Raw genomic sequence first — 25679 nt, forward strand, 5'->3', positions numbered from 1 at the left:
GCGGCCGGTTGGATGTGGTCGTTGTACAATATGCAAATCCTGCAGTCTCCTCCTCACCGTGTTGTGAGAGAGGGGATTGATTACGGGGATTTAGAAATTGCATGTAAAAAGAGAAAGCAAAACAGATACATTTCCCCGATATACAACGTGCAACGCTGAGACCGACGGCTGTTTACCTCTTCCTCGGCGTGCGACGCGGTGGCGCCCGTGTAGAGCCTCAGAGAGGGGAAGTTGCAGAAGCCGGTAATCGGGGAGAAACAGTTCGCCGGTCTTTGTCTGCCTGCCTGAAGCACGGGGAAGCGTGCTCTTTTGTCTGGGATTGCTCTTTGTTCGTGAGGGGAAAAGAGACAGTTGACAGCTCGTTTCGCCCGCTGCTATTCGCGTTCTCGTTTTAAAATGCAATACGTGAAGAAGTACTTCACCGAAGGGCTGATTCAGTTCACGATCCTGCTGAGTTTAATTGGGGTGCGGGTCGATTTAGACACCTACTTGACCGGCTATTTCCCACCCCTCCTAGAGGCAGATGTGGGGCCGAGCTCGGCTTACATCCAGAGCCCCCTGCACAGCCCCCGGGACCCCTGGGAGGGCCGCGCTCTGCACCCGAAGTGCCCGGATCTGGAGCGCTGCCTCGCGAGCCGGCGGCTGCTGCGCGAGGTGCGGGCTCTCGCGACGCCCCGCTTCCGCACCGAGCTGAGCGCGTGGCTGGTGCACTCGGTGCGGGATGACAGCTGCGCGGTGCACGACCCGCCGAGCCCCGGCGCTGCGAACCAGGACGAGGAGGAGGATGGTGGTGGTGGTGGCGGCAGGGCAGAGGAGAGCAGTGCAGTCCATTCCCCCAGGAGCAGTCAGGACGAAAACCATCCTTCAGACCAGGAGGAGCAACCCAGGCCCAGCCCTGCCAGCAGTGAACTCACCAAGGAGGTACCAAAGCATCGAAATATGGTTTTATATTTGCAGTACCTTGTTACGCGTAAAGCACCTGCAACGGGAATTGCTATCAATTTCCACAGTGATGTTTCGATTTACTGTGCTCTGCAGTGCTTTCAATTTGCATAGTCTACCGAGCCAAGCGAAGCTAGCAGTTCAGTTACTTATTTGTATTTGTGTACAGTATGTGTTTTAGCTTTTCATTTCGGTGACCCGAGAAACCACGTGTTCCATTTTTTTATTGAACACTGTATTTTAAGGGATTTGTAGTTTTAGGTGTGCCCTGTTTTTATATAACCATACAGGAATTTTAATTTCTGAATCATTACCTTAGTTTATTGCACAGACATGTCTCCAGGGCTTTGACCATTGTTTTGGGATATGCTTTCAACATGCAAATCTGAGTTCTGTCATGTCAAGCTGACCTGCACAGGCAGCACAGCCTAACTCTATTCTGCACACAGTATGAGTATCTCTAACCCACGATGTAAGCTGTTGAGACTAACTTTTACAATGGCAACACTTGCCTGCTCTAATGGAAATCCCCAGAATAAGGAAGTTCAGATACTAGGGAATACTGGACAGGAAACATTCCACTCATTGCACATGCAGTTCGTTTTTCAATAGTTTCTCTTTTTGTATGCCTTTTGTATTTCCTTTATTTTAATGAAGGTCAAATTCTCTTAACGAAGTTAAAGCCATATGATGTGGTATTTTAGCTATATTTTACAACCAGAAACAGGATGCTAAGCAATGTGACAGTTTAATTATTGTAATGTCTTGTTTTCCTTTATTTTCAGCTTTCTCAGACTTGCAATCTTGTGTATAAAGTGACAAGGTTTGGGCCTTCACAATCAAAGTGATTATATTTTTTGGTTTCAATCAACTATTCATAAACAACTACATGATATGTCACATACCAGCAGGGTGCTATTTTCCTTCTAGGAATGAATGGCGTATCTCTGCCTATGTTGGAACATCAGTCAGTACAGATACAGTTGTACAGAATGGCAGATGCCCAAATGCATTTATTTCAATTGTTGCTTTTTTGTTTTGTTTTGTGTATTGGTAACCAGACCAACCTTTAGCCCTATTGTTTGGTCATTGTAACAATATAATGTGACTCAGACTGAAATATCCCAGACTTGTCGATGTAAACATGAACATCATCTTTGTTCTCTTTTATGCCAAATAAGGTAATAAAGTAATTTTATTTATCTTTGACGGCAACAATATCATATCAGCCCATATCGATCCACTGCTAGATGAAGGCCTCCCCAAGATGTTTCCTCTTCTCTTTTCCATGTCACACCTGCACAGTATCATCCTGAAGGTGTTTTTTCATGTCATGGTATCCAATCGATATCCAATCGACTCCTCCTTTATTGATTATTGCCTGTGCAGCTGTTGCTCTGCTTTGGAAGTGAATGCTTCTAATCCCCCACCCCTGAAACTGTCTCTCTCCCCCAACACATGCACAGCCATGCATACAGTGTACCTCTTATCCTTGCTGTATTACACAGCTGTGTTACAAGTGACATATTTGATCTGTTCTTGCATTGCCATTTTAACATTTTCACTCTTTCAATGATATCACATATTTTAGTTTGTTCTCAGATCCATTCATTTCTATTTCTCTTATTATACCAGCCATACATCTCTCCATGCTTCTTTGTGTTGTCCACAGTCTCTGTGTGTATATATATATATATATATATATATATATATTTTGTAGTATGCATTGATCAAATACTTTACTCTTCAGTCAAATTAGTAGATTTCCTGTGCAGTTTCTTCCAAATGCACTCCATCTTATTTTTACTTTTCTATTAATATAAATGCAGATACTGACAGAAGTTTACTGCAGCTGTTTATTTTTTTGAAGATGTTCCCACCTGCACTACAAGTCTATCTAGGCTTGCTGAAGAATAATCTCCCATCAGCCTGGCAGGGTGTCCACACAATGCATCCCATTAACCAGCACCTTCAAAAGGAGCAGGCCGGCCTGACCAAAATATCTATTGTCATCATGTGACCAGTATCCATCCACAGACCCTAGTCAGCCCTTTCATGGCCTACAGACCTCTGATAAAGGTCTCAAATGCTCTTATTAACTTCTGTTCTATTCATGCTTTCTCCTACCATTCGCCCCTTAAGAACCTGTTCTCTAAAGTGCAACTGCACTGAGGCCAAGGTTTCAGCTCATCTTAATCAGTGTGATTGGGACTAATAGCCTAGACATCCTGTTAGCAGATCGGCCAGGGGTGGAATTAGAGAGATCTAATAGTTTTAACTAAGTAATGTAATGATAACTGTCAATTTACTGAAAACAAACTTTAAGAAGGACGCAGTATTGCTTGTACAACTGTATGCGATGTATACTCTTACATCATTAGCTCTAAAATCTAGAACAGGAATGCATCAGAAAGACTAGACAAGACTTTGGACATGTGGTTTTAGGTTAATTGGTGATTTAACATTAAGTGGAATGGTGAAGACAATAGCACATGCACAATGGGTGAATTGGAGAGAGGGAGAGAGAGATCCTGTGTGCATCTATCTGATCCCAGCCTGTTTTTCTAGTTTAAGAACCAACTGACTAGATAGGTGTAACTGCTCTGAGGGTTTATTGTGTCATCTTTTGTCTAAATAGGAAAACACTCATCATAATCAGACTTTGCAGCTGTACTTATTGTTGTCAGTTAGTCCACATCTATGTAAATGTATACTTTTAGAATTAAGTTGAATAAACTGGCAAACGACGCATCACAAAATGGATGCAGACGCATTGCATTTTAAATTCACATTCAAGGTGCTTGAGTTGAAATTTTCTAAAAACCATGTTGTCACTCGGGTGTGTCATTTGGTTTTAAAGAGACAAGCAATAATTAAGCACCTCCTCATGAAAAACAGAAATATCTGAGATGAGCACCTTTTCGTTCCCATTAAGTTGAGCACAGTAATGAAAATGAGTTGTTCCTCACATTTACTGCTTTGTAACAAGTTCTGCACAATGGATATTGGATATCCATCAAAGCTTCATGAATAATGTAAATCAACTTTAGGATGAAAGATTCACCAACTAGTGCCTTTGGAAAGCCACAGAATGAACCCCCATTAATATTTTAGTTTTTCACATAATGAGAGATGCTAAAAATCAGTAAGGTTCTCATGGTAAGTATGCAAAATCCCTCAGACAGCATAGCACGTTCGAGCAGTGAGTTTGATTTCTTGTTTGTGTACTGAAGTTTGGTTTAGGGCTGTCCTTGCAGGGATTGTTTGATTTGAGCCAGCTTTCTCCAGTGCTTACAATGAGCAACTTACCGCAACTGAACACTATTTTTATCCTGCATTTCACAATATGTGCAATATGTTTTGCTCTGATAAAAGTGAAGTCCAAAGTTAGTCTGGTATTAATATGTAATATTCAGATTATATAACACATTATATAACAAGTTCAGTGTGAAACAGTCTTTTAATTAGCATATTTGGTCTTCTTTGTTTACAATTAATATTTCTTCAGAAATATTGTTTCTGCTGTTTTTTTTTTACACTCTTAATTGGGCGTAACTGGGATTACACAACTATTTAACCTAGTTTAAAAAAAGGAACTTTCATTATTGCAGTCTTTCAGTGTCCACTAATGTAAATCTATTTTCTGTATATTGTTTAACAGTACATCACAGGAGTGCTGAGCACAGAGCAGCCCACATTCAAATTGCAGGTTTTATGAGCTCATTGACTTGAAATGGCTTTGTCTTATTTATTTTTTAAATAAAAACATTACCTTCAAGACAACTGTAATTAACAGACTCATGATTCAACTTAGTGATTTAAGTTGATTATCCAAATCTCTTCAAAGGAGTATTTTTTTTCTCTCTCTCTTTCTTAGTGAGATAAATCAGACAAAACTATAAGCTTTGGTCTTCAAGTGTTTGGGTCACAATGATATATCTAGCAATTAGCTGCTGCTACAGTTTTAAATGCATTTATCCAGTCTGTAGGCTGCTTCATGTGCTGTTAATTATCCCCTGTGAATATCATGTTTTATGCATTCTCCTATACTTATTGTGTTATATGGGCAATGTATGTTGTAGTCTGTGATTAATACAGTTTTTTCAAGGACTGTAGGTTACCTAGAGTGGGAGTGCAACAGTAAACAAAAGCAGCAGCTAACAGCACTGAGACTGTGGGCAGTGATGTGGTGAACAATAGAGAGAGGAGGCTCCTCCTTTATTGATTATTGCCTGTGCAGCTGTTGCTTTGCTTTGGAAGTGAATGCTTCTAATCCCCCACCCCTGAAACTGTCTCTCTCCCCCAACACATGCACAGCCATGCATACAGTGTACCTCTTATCCTTGCTGTATTACACAGCTGTGTTACAAGTGACATCTGTTTTCATTGGTATGAAAATACCCTCCAAAAGGATCAATTCCACTTGTAACCAGCTGCCATTAGTTACTTGAGCAGTGTAAATGTAATGCTTTATTTAGAGAAACAAGAAAAACGACCCTGTTTGTCCTCGTGGTCACACACTCGTTACTTCTTGGGAAGCAGGTTAGGGAGGGTTCTCTTCAGAGTGAATGCCTTGGGTGCTAGAAGCAAGAGCTGCTATTGGATGTATAAATAAACTGTACGCACCTGCCCACTACTGTCACACTGCTACACATGCCGAACAAAGAAAGCACACTGTGCTTATTGCAGTGGTGTTTGATACTTTCTAAAGCTGCTGCTGTAAGTGATTTTTCACGTGTGTTGATTCCAACAGGATATTGAACTGATTGATGTACTGTGGAGGCAGGATGTGGAGCAGGGAGGGGAGAGAGAGGGAGTCGAGGGCCGCGCTGTGCCGAAGGCTGCCAGCCTCGCTGCCAAAGAGGAGGAGAACCCCGATACGGAAGAACACCAGGACCCAGCTCAGGAACGGCTGACGCGGAGCTCAGAGCTGGACAGTGAGGTAGACGCTTCTGCACTCTCCTCTTGTGTCCAGTCTCTGTCTCCTGTGACATAAAATGTGTCAAATGTGTCCAGTCAGACCTCTCGGAAAGATGTTGAATTTCAACCAGGACAAGTCTTGGCACAGTTAGGGAAATGACACGCAACGAAAAGATTTGCAGGTTCAAGGGCCAGCAGTGTTCAGAGTACACTTATGTCAAAGATTTGAAGGAGGAATACGATACTAAATATTCTCTCGATCAGATACGAATTCGACGGGCCATCGAGATCTAATGTTGTGTGTTCGTGTATTTCAGAGCTTCAGTGACACTGTTTCCCTCTCACCGTTACGAGCGCCTTCCGTGGATCCCCAGCCTTTCTTGGGAGGGGACATTGAGCGACACTGGCGGGACTTCCTGTCTCTGTCAGAATTGGTGAGTCTGGTCTAAATCTAAACTGGTACTTTAAGTCAGTGGTTCCCAAACTTTCTGGGTGGCGCCCCCCAAAAAACATTTGGGTCACAGCTCGCGCCCCCCCCCCCCCCCCCCCCTCAATGTCCCACACATTCATATTTATATTACCATTTATTTTTTTGGAAAGCCCTAACGTTTACCAAGGATGAATATACTTTAAAACTTGTTTGCATTGGAATCTCTATGCATGAACCTATTCTTACTCCTTCTAGTACGGATGAGCCTGAATCAACATAGTTACAGAAGATACAGTAACGCTCTCTTTCCATTTTATAAAATTTTACTAGTTATGTAATATATAGGTTGTGTATATAGTAAGGATGAGACAGAATAGTCGAAAATTCAACTATTCGTTAAAGATGGCCACTAACAAAGTGAATCTAACATTCGATAGTTATAATAAAATAATAATAATATTGATTTAATTTTAAAGCCTGTACGGTTCATTGGCTCTCTATGTAGCTGTATGAAGATTGATGGGAGGGTGGGATTTATTTCTTGTCTGTGATTGGCTGACAATGATCTGCGCGACTCCGCCAAGGGGATCGGTGGCATTCTGCAGATCTGTGCAGATCTGCGGCGCTACAAGAACGCGACCAGTGGCTTCCTCTCAGAGAATTTCTCCGTGGAAATTAAACACTGTTAAGTGTATAATATGTGCAGTGCAATTAAACTACCACAAATCTACAGCTGGTATGTTAACCCACCGAAAAGCCAAACACCCTTCTGTGAAACTAGCAATGACAGAAAAAAAGAGGAGCAACAAACAAATTAATATTATTAAAACACGAATTTTCCGAATGTATTTAATAAAGATGTTGTGTTAGATGACTATTTTAAAATAAAGTTCAGAACTTCTTGCAATTACAAAAATGGCACATTTCATTATTTCGCATTTAATGTATTTTTTGTTAATGCGTTTCCAAAATATTGCAGCAGAGAGTCCTGGTGAGTTCGTTTCCCCACTTGATGACATTTTGGAGCTGAAAGTTATTCTTATGTATTTATTTTATCGTAATTATCACCTCATAGAAACTGTGGTGTATTTTGATCTGAAACTACCAATCAGCGGCTTTCACAGAAGCTGCTGCATGACAATCCTCTATTCTGATTGGCCAGGACTGGATATTGAAGAAGAAACCAATAACCGAGACCCAGTTTCCACTCTTGTGAGTTGGACAGTACAGTTTGTTTTTAATGTGTGTAAGTGTAGAAAAAGTCGTTTCACAGAGAGGTCGATGCAAAAGATATCAGTTTATCCAATGCGATTTCAGCGGGGCGGCAATCCATAGTTGTCAGATCCCCTCGTGGATTTCTTGTGTCTCGTCTTGACTTTTTACACATTCAGCTCTTTCCCCGCACCCCCACATAAAGGGTCTTGGGGCCCCCCAGGGGGGCGTGCCCCACAGTTTGGGAACTTCTGGTTTAAGTGAGTGTGAAAAGCACACTATAGTATCTGTCATAGTCTTCTGTGGCTCCCTTTCCAGATTAATAAAACTGACACTTTTTGTAGAAGTAATAAACAAAACAAAAATGAATACATGCCAGGAAGGTTTGTTCTTTCTTAATCCCATCTGTAATTCTAGGTTGGCACTGAAATATTCTCGATAGTTGCCGTCACTGGAAGTTTTCAATATTTTTTTATTTTCTTGTAGGACATGGAAATGAACCCCGAGCGTGTCTTGGACATCGGGCTGGATATTTCCAGCGCCATCAGCCAAAATGTCAGCCTTCATGATGCCATGGTTGCCGGAAGCAGCCGCAATGTCAGATCCAATAGCAGAGGCGCGCCCAGTGAGAGCAGGCAGACCCTCAGCAGGTTGGAATCCACTAACTCCACTCATTCTGACCTGCTGCTGGGCGTGATCAACTTAAACGCTGAGTTTTTCCCGCTGGTGGAAAACGGCACCAGAAACACAACCACTCAGAACTCCATGTCTGGATTTCTGGACGAAGCAGTGTTTGAACAGATTAATTTGATGGGCTTCGGCATGGAAGGCATGGACACCATTGACACGCAGATTTTGGAGGAACCGGACTCCGATTCGGGACTTTCTCTCGACTCCAGCTCCCGCAGCCCCAATTCTCCGAGCTCTTCTGAGATCTCGTCTTCCATGTCCTACTGCGAAGACGAAGGAGCTGTGGGTTACAGCAGCGACTCCGAATCGATTTCCTGGGATGCCGCGGCCGGAGCATCAACCAGCACCAAGATGTGCCGCTCTCAGTACCGCCAGTGGCCGCCCGTGCAGTTGGCGGACAGTGTCTACCATGACCACACATACAATCTCTCCCCAGAGGAGGTGGAGCCCAGCTCTCCCGTCCAGCACGGGCACCTCAAGAGCATCAAGAAGGAATACTGTGAGGAGGACGAGCTCAGTCGGGATGAACGGAGAGCGAGGGCGTTCGACATCCCATTCTCAGTCCAGGATATCGTCAACATGCCCGTGGAAGAGTTCCTGGAGCTGCTGTCCAGCTACGATCTGACCGAGGCTCAGGTGACGTTGATCCGGGACATCAGGCGCCGGGGGAAGAACAAGGTGGCGGCGCAGAACTGCCGCAAACGCAAGCTGGATGTCATTACCAACCTGGAAAGCGACGTGGACGAGCTGCAGCGGCGGAAGGAGAAGCTGCTGAAGGAACGAGTCCAGCAGAACAAATCGATTGGCTCCATGAAGCAGAAGCTGAACCAGCTGTACCGCGACGTGTTCAGCCGATTGAGAGACGAACAAGGAAGGCCTGTCAACCCCAGCCAGTACTCTCTCCAGTGCAACAGTGACGGCACTGTGCTTGTGGTGCCTCACAGACTAATGTCTCGACAGCAGAAAGCCGATAAAAGGAAAAAGGACAAGAAGCACTGATGGCGCGGTACTTGAGTGGTGGTGAAAAGATCCCCTTCTTAATGACCAGTCAAGTTGGCAGCCAATGACAGCTAACCAACCTCCTGACACGACTGATGAGCTCTTCTGCTGCAGTTGACTGCGGTGGTTTCTGAGGAGAAGTTGCTGTTATGAAAATGGGTTTAAGAATTGTACATCTGTGTTTTCTTCAGATTAATCCATGGGCTTCTGTGGTCTTGAGGTAAACGAAATGTAGCTTTAACACTGGAAATACACGGTAGACATTTAAAATGGTGGCTTCTGAATTCTGAACTGTAAAATGTTTTTTGTTCTTGTTTTTTAAATCTGCTGCTGCTTCATCTCCAGTTTCCTCTCTGCTGTAGGAATTGTGGGGAGATGACAAAGTGAGAGGACTTAACTTTAATAGCTGCAGGTATTAGAGCGCACAGGTCAGTGTGGTGATGGCCACCTCACAATCCCTGTACGTCTCTCTCGCTAGATCACAAGCAGATCGAGTCTGATCCTCCCTCTCGGACTGAGGGCCTTGATGTTCAGATCTCGTTTCCAACGAGTCTAACTGGTTAATTTGACAGCTTTCGATGAGTCAGTCCTTGATGCCTTTTTGTTACTAGAGGTCATTAGATCTAGGAAGACCATGTAGATTCCAAGTGCGATTATAATGACAGCAGAAATGCAATGAATACATTCACTGTGCTGATTACTGCTTGGTTTAATAGACAAAAGCTAACGAGGGAGGAGGCTCGCTGACAGCATGGTTAAAATTGCATTATTACATCTTTTTTTTTTTTTTTTTTTAGTGGCCTTAACTTTGGGGTGTGTAGGCTTTTTGCAGAGAGTGCTATTGGGATCAAGCAACTGCATTTGTTATATGCACTATATTTTACAAAGTGATGTTTTATAATGTGTATTACAGTTTTGAAGATTCAGATTTGTTTTCATGCTATCACATTTAAAAACTTGAAATTAAAAAAAAAAAACGGATTTAAATATATCAATAGTGAGATTTACAAAGCACAAAAAACAAGTTTTCCTGCATAAACTTACTTTAAAACCACATTGCACTGGAGTGCTGATGTCCACTGAGTCGGTTTCATTGAGTATTAACTCCTGTGAGACATTTGCTGCAGATTGGCATTTACTTTTTGTTTGAAATGCAAGAGAACAGACTTGAGTAACTGACCTAAATAGAAATGCACTCCTATCACTAAACCTCCATACATTTTCAAATGAGATGAGAATAACAAAATGCACAGTAAATATTTTGATCAACGTGTTTTCATTTTTTTAATTCAGTATTGTCTTGTATGAATTTCCTCATAAATTTGATTTCCTTGTTTAGGTTGACTCAACAGCACTCGCCTTATTAATTGGCATCCACCAGTTTCTCTAGACAGTTTTCTTCTTTGCCTTACCTGTGGAACACTTTTGACGAATGAAAAAATACCTTTTGGTATTTTTCCAAGCCATGTTGATGTTTGATATTACCAATCTTCTAATCAATTGTCTTTACCAGCTATACCAGACACCATACCTGACATATTTTTTAAAAGGTTATCCACCACTTGCTGTGTGTGTGTGTGTGTGTGTGAGAGAGAGAGAGAGAGAGAGAGAGTGTGTGTGTGAGCATGCGTGATGCTTAACACTTGTAACCTTAGAAATTGAAGAAGCAACCGATTTGATAACATCTGGGAAAACATTTGTAAAGGGGGAAAAAAGCTTCACATGATAGGATTGTTCGGTCTAGATTTATTTATTTTTAGTTGGATGCAAAAGCACAGGAGCAAGTACTTATTGAAACTGTTCAAATTCTGATGTTTCTTTTAATTTGTTGCACCATGAAATTTAATTTGAATTGTTATTTTTGTTGGTTGTTTTTAGTGAAAAGTCCTGGTTTGTTCTTTGTTTAATTTATATTCTTTAAGTTATGTTTTTTTTTTTTTTATTAACTTTGAAGAAAACTTGTCAACGATCACATGCTTATCTGATTTATTATTTTGTATTTCAAAATCCTAGATCCACTGTACAAAAATAAAAACAAACAAATCAATGTCTGTCTCCATGTCTGTTTTTTTATTGCAGTTGAAATTAAACCTAAAAATGTGGTACATTTGTTATTGTCTAGACTGAGAATACATTTGCAGGTTATTTAATGGTTGGAGAGAGGGGGGTAGTGTTGTGGTGTTGTGTTTAGATATATAGGGAAAGCTATGGAATTCACACTATTATTTATAAATGGGGAAAATTAAAATAGTAATGTGAAGAAATGTGTGATATTGTCTATGGCAATGGCCCCCATTCCTGCTACTGGAGGACCCCGTACCCTGCTGGTTTTTGTTCTGAGCTCATAATTACTTCATTAACCTTAGGGGGTCATCCAGGACCCTCGGCCTATAGTATACATCTTTTTTATACAAGTTTAATAGGGATTGAAAACAAAACTATTTTATGATCACACACAATAAACAAGAAAACAATGACCACTGAAGGCTGAGTTACAGAATCACAGCAATAACGATTACTCTTCCTGTGTGCCCATACTATATACCAGGGCTCCCAAGCCTGCTCCTGGAGGACCCCTACCCCTGTTTTGATTCCAACTGATCTCTCAATTACTTAATTGGACTCTTAATTTAAGTAACAATCTGCTTAGATTTGACGTTGTATAATAAGTGATTTATACAATTCTATAGTGAACTTAAAACCCCTACTGTTTAAAATAATTAAAAGTCAGATTCAAGAAATTATTAGATCAATTAAGGGTTCAATTAAGTAACTGAGTGCTTGGTTGGAACGCAGAAGGATGGGGGTCATCAAGGACCAGGGTTGGGAACCCCGGCTATATAACGCTGAACCGAAGTCAATGAAACGGTTACACAAGTTGCATATTTTCTCCTGGAATGAACGTAAGGCATGCATGCAGACACCTGCCTGCCAGAGGTGCAGAGGCAACCTAAAGAAAAAGGCAGGGTGCTGTAACTGCGCAGCTCAGGCCTCTGTTTTCTCCCCAGTAAACTATATTTCTTGTATGCGGTTTATTTTTAAATTTCGTGATTTTTCACACACGTAGAAATACATTAAATTAAATGTCACCGCTTGAAAGAAAAAGTAAATACTTAAAAAAAAAAGTAATACTCGTGCTCCACATCCCTTCTCAATGGTTGGCTTCTTCGTCACTTCCTGTGACCTCTCACCTTTACGCAGAGATGCACGCTGTACGTACGCGCAGGACTCCGAGGCAGGCACGTTCATTTGCAGTTACGCACGCAAATTGCGCGTCCGGTTTGGAGAATTACATTTATATCAAACGTACACTAGAAAGAGAAATACATAAATACATTCGTGTAATATTTATATTTTACACATCGGGGGACTACACCCGTAAGGGAGAACACGGGTTGACTTTGGCCTATCGAGTTTATTTAGGCCGTGAAGAGTAGGTTAAAAGCGCTGCGCGGGGGTAGCGGTGGACTGGTAGCGCTATAAGAGGTCGGGGGTTTTGGCGCCAGTAGATACAGCAAAGACGGGAAGAGAGCATTGTTGTTGTCGTCCTCGCACTGTTTAGGAGATTCAAAGGTAAGTTCCTGCTAGTTGAACTATTGAGATGAATAGATTTGGAGGAATTAACACTTTGCATAAGATGGCTCACGTATATTTATAGAAGCACAATGTCTTGGTCTACAATGCACTTAAAAGTAAACAAAGTTCGCCTTTTTATAGGCACGTCACGTGGCCATATTGATGACTGTATGATTTAAAGATTTGTTTCATTGTTGTGTGATGTAAAGCATATTATATATCTGATCACAATGTTTATCCTTGTAAGAGGCCTGTTTATTGTTCCGATACTGCCGTCTCTCGCAGTCTGATGGAAACAATAGGCTACGTAATGTAATTGCATATCATCGCTAAAGATGTTTTGAGCCATTATGGCAAATAAACCCTGCTAGTGTGTATCTTGCAAGTGTGTTTTAGCACTTTGAAAAGGCATCTGACTTAGGCCTCAGTGTGTAACTGTGCATTTTGCCAGAGCCACGCATGGTGTCGGAGCCGAGTGCGTGCTTCTCATTAACCTATTCTCAGTCTGCATCCGTGCTGCTAGGGATTGAGAGCCAATTCCAATTGTATCATTAAAAACACAGATTACGTGACCTGCAGAGGATTGCGTGCAAAATCAAAGATGCCAGGAAAACCCAACAGCAATCCGAGCCAAATAGCGGTACGTGGGACGGAGGTCCACCGGTCCTTCCCGGCTTTTGTTTACCAAAGACTGACTTCATGAACTGGGGGGTATACATGTTGAAAATGCAGCCGTAGGTGTGGGGTAGATTGCACGGGCCAGTCCCGCGGGGCGCTGCTCTGCTAGCTGCTGCTGCTGCTGCTGATGATGATGATGATGAAGATGCAGCGGCGTAGATCTAATACCATTCCTTTAAATCCAGAGACTGACTTTATTCGGGATTATTTTTAACGGCTCACTTTAAAGTGTGATCCTTCCGTAAGGTATGCAAGAAAGTCAGGTTTATTTTGTAAATGTACTGCACTGATCGAGAGGTTTCGGGTGTCCCTGCACTACTTATGCATTCTGTAAGTTTTTTTTTTTTTTTTCCTCCCCCCAAGATGGCGGATAGTCATGCATGTTTAGATTTTATCTAATCCGATTTTCGTTTGTCTGCACATTTACAAAGCGTAGAAGGTTTTGATTTTCAATCAGGCCTAGTCGTTGACTTTGTTCAAACCCTTATCTTGCATGTCATTGGTTTACATTATATTATCGTAGGTAATTCACTGCCCGAATTTATAATGTGGACACATCAGATCTGTTTAGGTTGAAATTCAGATTTAAACTGTTGCAGTTCAAATTAATCGTTTAGAGTTTAATTCGGTTTTTTAAGGATAAGCTGATTTACACATTTTTCAAATACTATTTTAACGCCCCACTCCACTATAGAACTGTTATATTAAAGCCACTGTTTTAAAGATCTAGAAATCTTTACTCTGAAACATCAGGTCAATTTATGCACACAGTTTGTATTTTTAGATGTCATATTAATTTGCCTAGGATGAATATCACTTGTTTAATATTAGAGTAATTGTTTAAGAGTTCTTGTAAATCTTTGAATTGATGCTAAACACTTAAGTGTTTCCTAAAAGCCTCTCTTTCTTGCAGGGCACAATGGGAAAGAAGCAAAATGGAAAAGGCAAGAAGGCAGAGGAGGTTGAACCTGAAGAATTTGTTGTGGAGAAAGTGATTGATCGTCGGGTTGTGAATGGCAAAGTTGAATATTATCTGAAGTGGAAGGGCTTTACTGAGTAAGTGTTTGCAGTCCGCTCCTGCACACCTTATTCTTTAACCCAAAGATGCTTTGTTAGTATTTTTTTGTGTGCTTTGCTATTCTATACAATTCATGCAAAATCCCAGCAGAAAAGGATTGAGAAATGAGATTCTGAGCCAATCAATATTTAGAGAATAACTTGAGACCCTATATAACATGAGCGGTAGTTTCCGGACATTGCCCCAGTCGCTTCCACCATAAACATCTACTGGTTTATTTTGCTCAGGATACAATTTCATGACTGTTCAATATAGTAGTTCACAAACCAGAGGGAACAATGAGAATTGGATGTTCTGATGTAAAGTTCCAGATGAGGCCTTTTGCTCCAGGTGGCTGAATAGTTCCTGTTCAATGAGAATGACAAAGTACATTTGAGTTCTGAGGAGAAAAAGCTTAAACTGCAAAGGACAAACATTGAGTAGCTAGCACTACAAGAGTGATCTGTGTATTTTAGACTGGAATTCCAGCAGAAGGCCACAGAATACTAATCCTGTTCCTTTTTGACTTTAGGGTGTAGTGAGATTATACTTATTTCTGCCTCCTCTTCTGACTCCTATTTTGCATTTCTCTAAATTAATTTGGTATACGGGATAAACTTGACTTAAGTTGTTAAACTGTATGTTTTCTCACATTAAATGAGGTCTTTGATTCTTCTGCAGTGCCGACAACACCTGGGAGCCGGAGGAGAACCTTGACTGCCCAGAATTAATCGACGCATTCCTGGCCTCACAGAAAACCACAGTCGAAAAACCAGATTCCAACAAGAGGAAGTCCGCTTCCGAAAGCGAGTCGGAAGAAAGCAAAGCCAAGAAGAAAAAGGAGGCAGTAAGTAAAGATGGCATTTGGTTCAGTGTACAACTGAACTCTACACATGCTTCACACAGAAGCGTCACAATCTGAACAAACTCCCCAGTGATGTGGTTGAAGAGACAATTTGGGAACATTCAAAAATAGACTGGATAGGATCCTTGGATCACTTAGTTAATAATGGACACCAAACGAGCACGATGGGTCGAATGGACTCCTCTCGATTTTCAACTTGTGTTCTTTTGTGCAACATTTGTCCATGGAGTTCTGCTGGTTTTTGATTCTCAAAGTATGAACTTGTGTTTCAGAGTGACAAACCGCGGGGTTTTGCTCGTAACCTTGATCCAGAGCGAATCATCGGAGCGACGGACAGCAGTGGGGAACTCATGTTCTTAATGAAGTGGTAAGACTCTTATTCTTCTCTTCGGTTTAAGTCTTTTAGTGAAAGTCTTCTCATTTAAGAATGTTAAAGCCATAGTTTACTTACCCTAATTAAGACCTGATGTGTGATCTGTAATGACACCTTGTGGTCGTCTAAATTGCTAACTTATTTCATGCTGTAGCTGCCTTGCTCTAAAAAAACGTTCTAATGAAACCAGCATTGATTTGCTGAAACCAATTAATTTTCTTCCGCTGTCCTTTCATCCTTCTTGATGTTCAGGCTTCTATGATGTATTTTTATTCCCCACGAGGCAGTTGAAACCCAGTACTAACTAGCATCTTCTCTCCTCTTGTCTTCAGGAAAGAATCGGATGAAGCGGACTTAGTACCAGCCAAAGAAGCCAACGTGAAATGTCCTCAGGTCGTAATTGCTTTCTACGAAGAGAGACTGACTTGGCATTCGTGTCCAGAGGACGAACAGCAGTAACGCCCACTTCAGTGGCAACTTTTATTTTGTTTTTGTTTTTTCCTCCTTATTTTGCAGGGAATACCAGTTGCATCCTAGTGCAGAGCAGTGCTGTCTGATGGTTGCATTTGTATATATTTTAGAATGTTAGTGTACATGTAGGGCACATTTGTTTTTAGATGCTTAGCTGTGAGCCAGTGGGTAGTTTCCAGAGTCGTCTGCTCTCGCATGTCCTGAATTTTTTTTTTTCTGTTTTCTGAATTTGGTAGAGGAGTGGGACGGGAGGTTGGGGGGGAGAAATGAATCTCTTGCTGTTTAAAAGCCACTTTAATTGAAGATGGAATAAATACATGTGATGAGGTCTCATTGCTACCAGTTTGTATTTTGCATTTAAATCCAAGATGTCCTGTTATCACATTTTAATAAATTGATCAATAAAACCTAGAACTTTTTTTAGAAACGTTTTCTACGAAGTTGTGCGTTTAGTTGAGCTTTTAAAGTGTGCAGTGGTCTCTTGCTCCTATCCCCCTCTCCACAGCAGTTGGAAATTTACGATGCCCCCTTCAGATTATCCTATTCATCCTCTCTCCCCCACATACACGCACTCCACCTGACTCTTCTGCTGTTAAACTTTCAACAAGTGTCTGGACCATAGAGGGCCAACCTGCATCTTGCCTGACCCTACTAATGAGTTTCTGCAGATATGGATGGGGAATTCTGGTCCTGGAGGCCAACATTGGTGTTAGTGTGCAACCCTGTGCCTGGAGGCCTGTAATCCTGGCAGGCTGTGAGGGCATCTGTGAGCCATGCCCTCAAGACCTGGCAGGATTACAGGCCTGCAGGCACAGGGTTTGGTTTGTGTTCCAGTGGAGCTCTCAATTACTTAATTGAACCTTTATTGTAACTTACCATTTTCTAAATGGGAGCCTTTTCATTGTAAACAGGGGTTTTAAGTATAAGTTGTATAAGGAGCTTTCCAAGGAACCAATTTATCAGTTACACAATTTAAATGCAAATTACTTAAGGGTTCAATTAAGTAATGGAGAGCTCAGTTGGGATACAAATCTGTAGGTTAGGGGGTCCTCCAGGACTAGGGTGGAGAATACCCCTGCTCTGTTTTGTATTTTATTAAAGTGCATTGTGCTCATTTTACCAGTGTAATTTTCCATTGATGTACAGTATTTTCCTTTCAAGTGATCTTTAAATTAGATTTAGTGGAGTTTCAAGAAATCCCAGATGTAAATAATGCAGGGATGTTCACTCTAGCCCCTTTGCTTAAAACCTTTCCCTTTACTGAAAACGATCTTTTTCTTTTGTCCGTTATGCTTGTTTTGTGAGGTTTAAATATCCTGTTGAGAGGCACAGATTCCTAAAAGTGCCAGGTTTGATCTTTTGATCTTTTTGATTGTTTTGTTTAACAGTATAGAATGTGTGGTTTTAACTCCTGTAAATACTTTTTCAATAAAGGTTTGTAGCTTAAGCTAAGTGTGTGTGTGTGTATGTGTATATATATATGTGTGTGTGTGTGTGTGTACATTAAATCTGTTGTATAATTGTAATTAATATTTGGCTGCATTCAGTGAAGACCTAGTTTAAATATGTCCAATGTCCAAAATCCTGGTTTGTATTTTGCTGTGAAGATGTAGCTGATGTATACCTTATGAAAATACATAACTGCCAGTTAATGCAATGTAGACAATAATGCTGGGAGTCGGTGGCATTGCATCGTACCATTTTCCCCATACAGATGGTATAGACAGGAATACAATACACATTTTACATCATAGGGCTCTAGTTTCCAAATTGTTACTTTTAACAGTCGCTTATTTTGCAGCAGAAGACGCATTTTTTTAGGTGACCGCTAAACAAGGCTGTTAAACAAGGGAGCGATTATATTTGTGTAAGATTGAGCCCTGTGAACTATTATTGCTCACCGGTGTCATACTTCTGTTTACATGATCTAGACTAAAATTAAAAAAGAAAACCAATCATACGTGCATCTTAGGCAAATCTGTACACAACCCACGCGTTTTAAACGTGCACATAGACACACGCACTTCTGTGTACCTATGGATATATATATATATATATATAGGAGTCCTCTGTAATGTATGGTTTGTAGATTGTAGGAATGCAGTTAAAACTAATACGTTAAGAAATCTTCCTGGTCTGATGCTAATATGCATGCAGAGCTGCTGTACTGCGGATCACATCACATCGCGTGTGGATGCGCCGGCGTCGCCGCGCTGTCTGAGCCCCGCACTCAGATCCTCCGCCCCGCTTTCCTTACTTGACCTTTTCCCCAAGAAACCACTTCCTCTGAGCATTTTGGTCCGGCCATTTTAAAATTTAACTCCTTGATGAAAAGTTTGCCGCTACAACCCCGTGCTCGTTTTCATTCAGGACAGAAAACGACTTTTACTGGGTTGCTTTCCTCCAGCTGACTTGCACGGGTGCCAGCGCTGCGTTCACTTGTAGGTAAGCGGGGTTAAGCAGCGCGAGTGCGTTTGTATTCAGAGGGACATTTACGTCGTTTCACTAGGCGGCTCATTACGCGGTGTAGCAGAATACGCAAAACAAAGCGCTAGCGCAGCCGGCCGTGGTGCCCGCCGCCCCGCACAGCCTCCGCTAATGCTGCTCATTTGTTAATTGCATCCAGCAGGCCTCCACGTGAGTGTTAAAATGCATTAATGTATTGATTGCTTTGATGCGCCGAGGAGAACAAGTGTTTTGTCTCCAGTGCGGGATGCAGTTTACGTCACAAAACACCGGCTACCCGCTGCCATACAAGTTTATGTCATGCTATAGCACAGTAGTCTATTATGCCATTATTATGAACTTTGTGGCAATATTTAATTGTAATGCACGAATGTTAATATAGTTATGCATCGAAGCCCTCTTTGTTTAACCGTTGCAAAGAACAAAAAAAAAATCAGTCTCGAGTAATGCAATCCTTTCTGTATAAAAATGACAATAACTACCCTACTTATGTTGACATTGTGCCACAGTTTTAATTCTCCCTTAACTTTTATGTGATCTTATTTTTATTATCATATTTGAAGAAGAAGGATTGACCTTCAATTATGTTTACTTTTAGTTCCCTGCAAACTGACGGGTCTGGTGTCTTCCCTCTTTTCTTTTGTACATTTTCTTTATATATTTGGATAACGTGGACTTAGGTCCTCCATAGGTCAAAGCTTTGCACATTAATAATGGCCTACTATGCTGATGTGGTTTAGGAGATTAGGAGCTACATTTGCACTTGATAAGAAATGCAGGGTTTGATTTATGAGGTGTAACAATACTACTCAGGCGGATCCAGGAACACCTTTCGGAGGAACTGAAATGGGGAATCTGGGAGTGCCTGCTGAGACCAGCTCTCTCTTTTGCTGCTGCAGAAACTGATGCAGGAGGAATAGCCCAGACTCCCTCTGACCATCTATTATAAAGATAAAAGCAGCTATAAAGGTTGGGGGTATACCCTATTAATCCCACTGTAAACGTCTGTCTGGTGTTTTCTCCATTTCCACAGTTCTTTTGACATTATAGTGCAGATGGCATTGTGCACGAGCTTGTACAGCTTTAAAACTGCACACCCTTACGACAGGTATAGGGATAGGTGGTAATGGCGTTTTGTCGCCTCTTTTCACTCTAGGGGAAAATGAGGAAGAAACAGAATGTCAAACATAGGAAAACGGAGGAAGCTGCCATCGTCCAAGAGTTTGTCGTTGAGAAGATCATTGACAGGCGCGTCACAGACGGAAGAGTGGAGTACTATCTGAAGTGGAAAGGGTTTACTGAGTAAGCAGCCCCGTGGAGGAGCACTGTCTGTGTGCTGTGCTTTAAAGGATGCCTCTGAACTGACTGTTGCTTGAGGGAGCAGCCGTGGCTCAGCCCGGACTCCAGCAATGTGTAAAAACTTGCTTCTGTCTGTGCCGTTGACAGACTGATTGTGTGTTTCCCCATTTCCTGTCATTTCTGCAGCTAAGTTTTTGCAACAGAACAGAAGTAGGTCATGCATTTTCACTTTGCTGTGGCAAAGACTTAGTATACACTGATATAAAGTACAGTTTTCTCCCCTTTTTAAAATGAATTAGTTTTTCCTCCTCAAAGCTTTCTGTTAATATAAGTGATAATAGGAGTTTGGTTTAGTATTATTATTATTCTGTTCTAATTTCTGGCAATGTATTATTTATTCTCTGATATCGCTATGCTCTGAGATCCTTTATTACTGTGATTATACAGACGTGCTCAGATTTGTTGGTACCCCTACACAGAAAACAAAGAATGCACAATTTCCTCTGAAATAACTTGAAACTGACAGAAGTAATTGGCACCCACCATTGTTTATTCCATATTTAATAGAAATCAGACTTTGCTTTTGATTTTGTTTTTCAACATAATATTGTAAATAAAACGAATGAAAATGGCATGGACACAAATGATGGGACCCTCAGCCTAATATTTTATTTACCTTTAGAGGCAATCACTGCAACCAAACGTTTTCTGTAGCTCTCAATGAGACTTCTGCTCCAGCTGTCTCAGGTTTGATGGGTGCCTCCAGACTGCAAGTTTCAGCTCTTTCCATAGATGTTCAATAGGATTCGGATCAGGACTCATAGAAGGCCACTTGTTTTGTTCTTATCCATTCTTGGGTGCTGTTAGCTGTGTGGTTTGGGTCATTATCCTGTTGGAGGACCCATGACCTGCGACTGAGACAGAGCTTTCTGACACTGGGCAGTACATTTCACTCCAGAATGCCTTTCATTGATTTCATTGTTCCCTGCACAGATTCAAGGCACCCTGTGCCAGGCACAGCAAAGCAGCCCCACAACATAACCGAGCCTCCTCCATGTTTCACTGTAGGTATGGTGTTCTTTTCTTTGAAAGCTTCATTTTTTCATCTACATAGAGCTGATGTGACTTGCCAAAAAGCTCCAGTTTTGACTCATCTGTCCAAAGGACATTCTCCCAGAAGGATTGTGGCTTGTCAATATGCATTTTAGCAAATTCCAGTCTGTCTTTTTTATGTTTTTCTTTCAAAAGTGGAGTCCTCCTGGGTCTTCTTCCATGGAGGCCACTTTCGCTCAGAAACTGACGTACTGTCACCTTGGAGTTCAGCTTGTATCTCTTTGGCAGTTATTCTTGGTTCTTTTTCTGCCGTTCGCACTATCCTTCTGTTCAATCTGAGGTTGATTTTCCTCCTGCGGCCGCCCAGGGAGGTTGGTTACAGTTCTATGGACCTAGAACTTCTTAATATTTGCAACTGTTGTAACAGGAACATCAAGCTGCTTGGAGATGGTCTTGTATCCTTTATCTTTCCCATGCTTGTCTATTATTTTCTTTCTGATCTCCTCAGACAACTCTCTCCTTTGCTTTCTCTGGTCCATGTTCAGTGTGGTGCACACAATGATACCAAACGGCACAGTGACTACTTTCCTCCATTTAAATAGGCTGAATGACTGATTACAAGCTTGGAGACATGTGTGATACAAATTAAAGAAACTAATTAGTTTGGAATATCACTATAATCCAATTATGTATTATCTTTTCTAAGGGGTACCAACAAATGTGTCCAGGCCATTTTAGAATATCTTTGTAGAATGAGCAATAATTCATCTCTTTTCACAGCTTCTTTGCTTCATTCTGTGACATACTAAAGGCATGCAAGGATACATGATGCAATAGCTTTTAATTTCATCACTTTTCAGGAGGAATGAAGCATTATTTCAATGAGCTGTAAGGGTACCAACAAATTTGAGCACGTCTGTAGTTGTTGAAACTGCTAATAGTGTTGACTCTGAGGTCCTAGTCACGGCCAGACAATATTCTCATCCCCAGCTGTAGGATTGCAAATGGCCACGTTGATTTGTGAAGCCACTGGAACTGATGAGCTACATCACACAGCTAGTGTTAGAGCAACGCCAACGTCACTGACACAATGGTCATCCGACAGCATGCCACACCAAGGGGACTTTGTGTAATGGAGAATGTACTTATTGGGGAAGAAATAAAGTGAATTGACTTTCTGGTAAAGGTTGTATTTATTTTCCAGTGCTGATAACACATGGGAGCCACAAGACAACCTTGACTGCCCAGAGCTCATTGAGGAGTTCCTGAACTGTTTAAATATTGCTGAGCGGACAGAGGAGAGCCCATCACAGCCGGCAGCGCAGGAGAGAGAGCTGGAAAATGACACCGAGCTGGAAACTGAACAAGTGCGTGAGTGTAAAACAGGAAATGGCTGGACTAAAACCACTCAGTGTTACAACAATAAAATGGTGCCTTTGCTTTCATATATTGTCTAAACCAACGATTCAAGCGTTGATCATTTCCCTGTTCTCTTTCAACCTTTTACATTGAATTGTGGTTATGCCTGTAATGCAATTATGTTACAAACTGAAAATATGGATTCCATAAACGCAGAGGAAGCCTATCTCTCTGCATGCCAGGGAACTCGGAAACTTTGATTTTTCCAATCAAGTGAAGCTGTTAAAAATATAGTCAGGCATGATGCGGGTGGGAAAATGAAGCTGTGCTATTCTTTGTGGAATTTCCACTGACCAGATTACACTACATTTTAAAAAACTATAGGAACAGCATATATTTAGAAGACTGAACTAGTGACTCAGTGCGATCTGAGCAGGAAAACAAAAAAAAGGTACTGCTATGATTGCAGGTCTGGAAAGCTTTGGATTAGTAGATTGGGATAGTGGTAAAAAAGGCAATATATTGGTCTATAGTGTCACCTTCCCCGCTCCACTAAATACATATTGACATCGCAATGGAGATGTGTGTGGGAAAAGTAGAGATACGCTTTATTGTGGTTGCTTTTGTTATGTATTTCCAAGATGAGAGTAAAATAAATAAATGAGATTAGAGTAGCGAGGAAGCCGATGTAAATTCCAGCCCTCAGCCGTGGCAGACACGCATATGTTGTGTCTGTTTTGTGTGGTTACAGTGAAAAATGGTGGTAAATAATTCCCGTCTGTGTTTCCTCGCAGGAGCAGCCTCTGCATTGTGAGGTGATAGAGAGCGAAGAGAAGATGGCGGAGGGGCAGGTACGGGGTTTCGCCAATGGACTCGAACCTGAGCGCATTATTGGATCCACAGACAGCAAAGGGGAGCTCATGTTCCTGGTGAAATGGTAAGGACATTCAAATTAGCTACACATTCGGCGCTTTCACACGGCCATTTTTGATTCGGATCAACTGCAGCATTTTAAATAAAAAAAAAATTACTGTTGCCGTTAACAATGTGTTATTTTTGATACGGGAAGTAGGGCAGTGAGCTCCTCCACTGAAGTGAAGGGTGTTTGTCTTCCGCCTGCCTTTAAACAAATGCCGCCGCAGTGCATGCTGACTTGAGCCGGTCGAGCGCTACCGATGCATTTGATCCGGATCTGTACCATCTCCCCGAGAGGTGCATTTGATCCGGATCAGAACTGTAAACGCACCCATTCTCTGCTAGTACCCTTTCCTGTATGATGTCTTGTGATAAATCCAGTCTTTTGAAGTTCTTCTCAGCTGGTGACTAACACATTTCAGCCTCTATCAAAGTGAGTCAATCTTTAGCTTGGCATCTGTAATGTATTTATTTATTCGTCTACACTTTTGAGCTGTGGGGAGCACAATCCCCTGGAAACTTAATGGCGCTTTTATAGGTTACATGATGCTTCTCTGCTTTGTTTTTTCAATGCAGGAAAGATTCTGAAGAGGTGGATTTAGTGTCGGCCAAAGAAGCCAGTGTGAAGTGCCCCCAGGTGGTCATTGCATTTTATGAGGATAAACTCACCTGGCATTCGTGCCCTGAAGACGACCAGCAACCGTAAAACCTCACACCGGCAGCTCTGAAACGCCCATATGGAACAAATATATATTCTCAAGTATATTTTAGTCTGTAATCCGTATCTTTGTTTTATATGTTGAATCTCACCATTTGCAAACTGTAAAATATGGATTACAGACTAAAATACATTTAAAATGCATCCCATGGATTTCAAATACAAAAAAGGGGTCGATTTAGGCTAATTAAAAGTATAAGGATCCCACATTTCTACCATAAATGAAATATGTTTGTTTCGCATGGGCATACACAGAGAAAACAGGTTCATGGCAGCTTTTATATCAACGACGTGTGCTCAGATACTGTGCTCTGTTCTCAGAGCTTTTTCATCCTCCCTTGTTTAGTTATTGTTTTCTGTGTCAGGAGCTGTCAAAGCTGCATTCGTACCGTGATGTTAAGCTATCATTTTTATGATGTGAATTTCAGTTTGTGTTTAATTTTGGTTCGATAGCGTTTCCTATTAAATGAAACCCTGAGTGATTGTCTGTTGTTTTTACTGGGAATAACAGTCATGTCAAGTGAGTGTTCGAGCAATAAGAGCTGCTGAAAGCTTCTCAGACCCTAGAAAAAAACGGAAGTGAAGAGGGAGTGATTTAAGTGGCAAACCAAAATGCTTCCCTGGTGGCTGGATGTGATATGTATATATTAGACTTTGGATAAATACTAAAATGTTTGTTACATTAATCCAGTCATTTTAATCAACTTCCTTCCCAGGTTGTGTCATTTTAATGATGTGATTCTGATCCCAGTACAAGCTAGTACTGTATAGTAACTTAAGAGTTTAGTTTTTTACTTCTAATATGTCAGTTGGTTTATTAGTGTTTGTTAGTGTTTTAATGTGTATTTGTAACATTGGTGTAAATTTCAGATTACATATTTTTATTTCTCTGTACAAAACAAGCCTTATATTTAGTTGCATTCATCATTTTCAATGTCATTTCAATAAACAAACCTCACAGCGAAATTTCACACTGTATTTGAATTGATTTGCACTTGGCATTCATGATGAGGAAATGTTGGTGTTTCAGTAATAGAACGCTTTGCAGGTCGAATTTTCTAATTGCATTGTGATGTGTGTGGGAGAGATTGTATTGGAAGGACCAGAAGTTCTAGTTCAGATAAAAGGCTTCATGTTTCAAGGAATGCTTTTTCTCAGCCAAAATGGGGCTCTGCTCCTTTAAGGGGAGTCAGGGCAGGTAGACTGGTCAGGACTGGCCTACAAACACGGAACTTTAAATTATAAATCATTTTCTTTTGCTGTGGAGGTGTACGGTTGTTTATCTGAGCACAATCAAGAAGCCTGGACATTAATTTGCATATTTCAGTTTGTTTCTTTGTACTCAGTGTTGCTTCATTTACTTATATATTCTGCTTTATTTGACTATAACAATGTCCTGAAATAATCCTCAGTGTAAATCAGCAAATACACCCATTCCCATTTTGAAATTAAAACTGAAACCACATGCCAAATGGCAGATTTTCTTGTTTTTTTTTCTCTCATAGGAAAAGAGAAGTCAGACAATTAATACTTTCCTAAAAGGAACCTGGAAATAAATATAAAAGTAAGCCAATAGATTAATAAAATAAACAACTCATAACCCCATTTCTTGGAAAAACTAAGTGTGGTCATATCTTCATATGTGTTTCTCTGTTT

General features: G+C 41.2%; 3 protein-coding genes across 6 annotated transcripts; all 3 read left to right on the forward strand.

Annotated features, from left to right (window-relative positions):
- nfe2l3 (nfe2 like bZIP transcription factor 3) lies at nt 1–11240 on the forward strand. Its single transcript, XM_066715622.1, has 4 exons — nt 1–921; nt 5696–5884; nt 6180–6296; nt 7991–11240. The coding sequence occupies exons 1-4, from the start codon at nt 397–399 to the stop codon at nt 9191–9193; spliced, it is 2034 nt and encodes a 677-aa protein (XP_066571719.1). The 5' UTR covers nt 1–396; the 3' UTR covers nt 9194–11240.
- A 1185-nt stretch (nt 11241–12425) lies between these two features.
- On the forward strand, nt 12426–16640 carry LOC136760291 (chromobox protein homolog 3). 2 transcript variants are annotated; one of them, XM_066715623.1, is made up of 6 exons: nt 12427–12766; nt 13333–13409; nt 14361–14503; nt 15186–15351; nt 15642–15736; nt 16075–16640. In XM_066715623.1, exons 2-6 carry the CDS (start codon nt 13371–13373, stop codon nt 16199–16201), a joined length of 570 nt encoding a protein of 189 aa, XP_066571720.1. In that variant the 5' UTR covers nt 12427–12766; nt 13333–13370; the 3' UTR covers nt 16202–16640. The 2 variants fall into 2 exon arrangements, with proteins under 2 accessions (XP_066571721.1, XP_066571720.1); XM_066715624.1 differs by lacking the exon at nt 13333–13409 and having other exon boundaries at nt 12426–12766.
- Nucleotides 16641–18484: 1844 nt separating this feature from the next.
- LOC136760292 (chromobox protein homolog 3) lies at nt 18485–24989 on the forward strand. Of its 3 annotated transcripts, none has more exons than XM_066715625.1 (5): nt 18485–18658; nt 19836–19981; nt 22236–22398; nt 23185–23327; nt 23882–24989. In XM_066715625.1, the coding sequence occupies exons 2-5, from the start codon at nt 19842–19844 to the stop codon at nt 24009–24011; spliced, it is 576 nt and encodes a 191-aa protein (XP_066571722.1). In that variant the 5' UTR covers nt 18485–18658; nt 19836–19841; the 3' UTR covers nt 24012–24989. The 3 variants fall into 3 exon arrangements, with proteins under 3 accessions (XP_066571722.1, XP_066571724.1, XP_066571723.1); XM_066715627.1 differs by having other exon boundaries at nt 18485–18654; XM_066715626.1 differs by lacking the exon at nt 18485–18658 and adding an exon at nt 18755–18850.
- Nucleotides 24990–25679: the final 690 nt, after the last annotated feature.

The sequence above is a fragment of the Amia ocellicauda genome, chromosome 10, assembly GCF_036373705.1.
Source record: "Amia ocellicauda isolate fAmiCal2 chromosome 10, fAmiCal2.hap1, whole genome shotgun sequence".
Classification (NCBI taxonomy): Eukaryota; Metazoa; Chordata; class Actinopteri; order Amiiformes; family Amiidae; genus Amia; species Amia ocellicauda.

What these genes read in the sequence shown, in the direction of transcription:
- nfe2l3 (XM_066715622.1), top strand. Translation starts at nt 397, where the DNA reads ATGCAATACGTGAAGAAGTACTTCACCGAAGGGCTGATTCAGTTCACG. An exon ending in GCAGTGAACTCACCAAGGAG is followed by an intron (nt 922 to 5,695) that starts GTACCAAAGCAT and finishes TGATTCCAACAG; the next exon opens with GATATTGAACTGATTGATGT. An exon ending in TCCTGTCTCTGTCAGAATTG is followed by an intron (nt 6,297 to 7,990) that starts GTGAGTCTGGTC and finishes ATTTTCTTGTAG; the next exon opens with GACATGGAAATGAACCCCGA.
- LOC136760291 (XM_066715623.1), top strand. Translation starts at nt 13,371, where the DNA reads ATGCCAGGAAAACCCAACAGCAATCCGAGCCAAATAGCG. An exon ending in AAGTGGAAGGGCTTTACTGA is followed by an intron (nt 14,504 to 15,185) that starts GTAAGTGTTTGC and finishes ATTCTTCTGCAG; the next exon opens with TGCCGACAACACCTGGGAGC. An exon ending in CTCATGTTCTTAATGAAGTG is followed by an intron (nt 15,737 to 16,074) that starts GTAAGACTCTTA and finishes TCTTGTCTTCAG; the next exon opens with GAAAGAATCGGATGAAGCGG.
- LOC136760292 (XM_066715625.1), top strand. Translation starts at nt 19,842, where the DNA reads ATGAGGAAGAAACAGAATGTCAAACATAGGAAAACGGAGGAAGCTGCC. An exon ending in CCGAGCTGGAAACTGAACAA is followed by an intron (nt 22,399 to 23,184) that starts GTGCGTGAGTGT and finishes GTTTCCTCGCAG; the next exon opens with GAGCAGCCTCTGCATTGTGA. An exon ending in CTCATGTTCCTGGTGAAATG is followed by an intron (nt 23,328 to 23,881) that starts GTAAGGACATTC and finishes TTTTCAATGCAG; the next exon opens with GAAAGATTCTGAAGAGGTGG.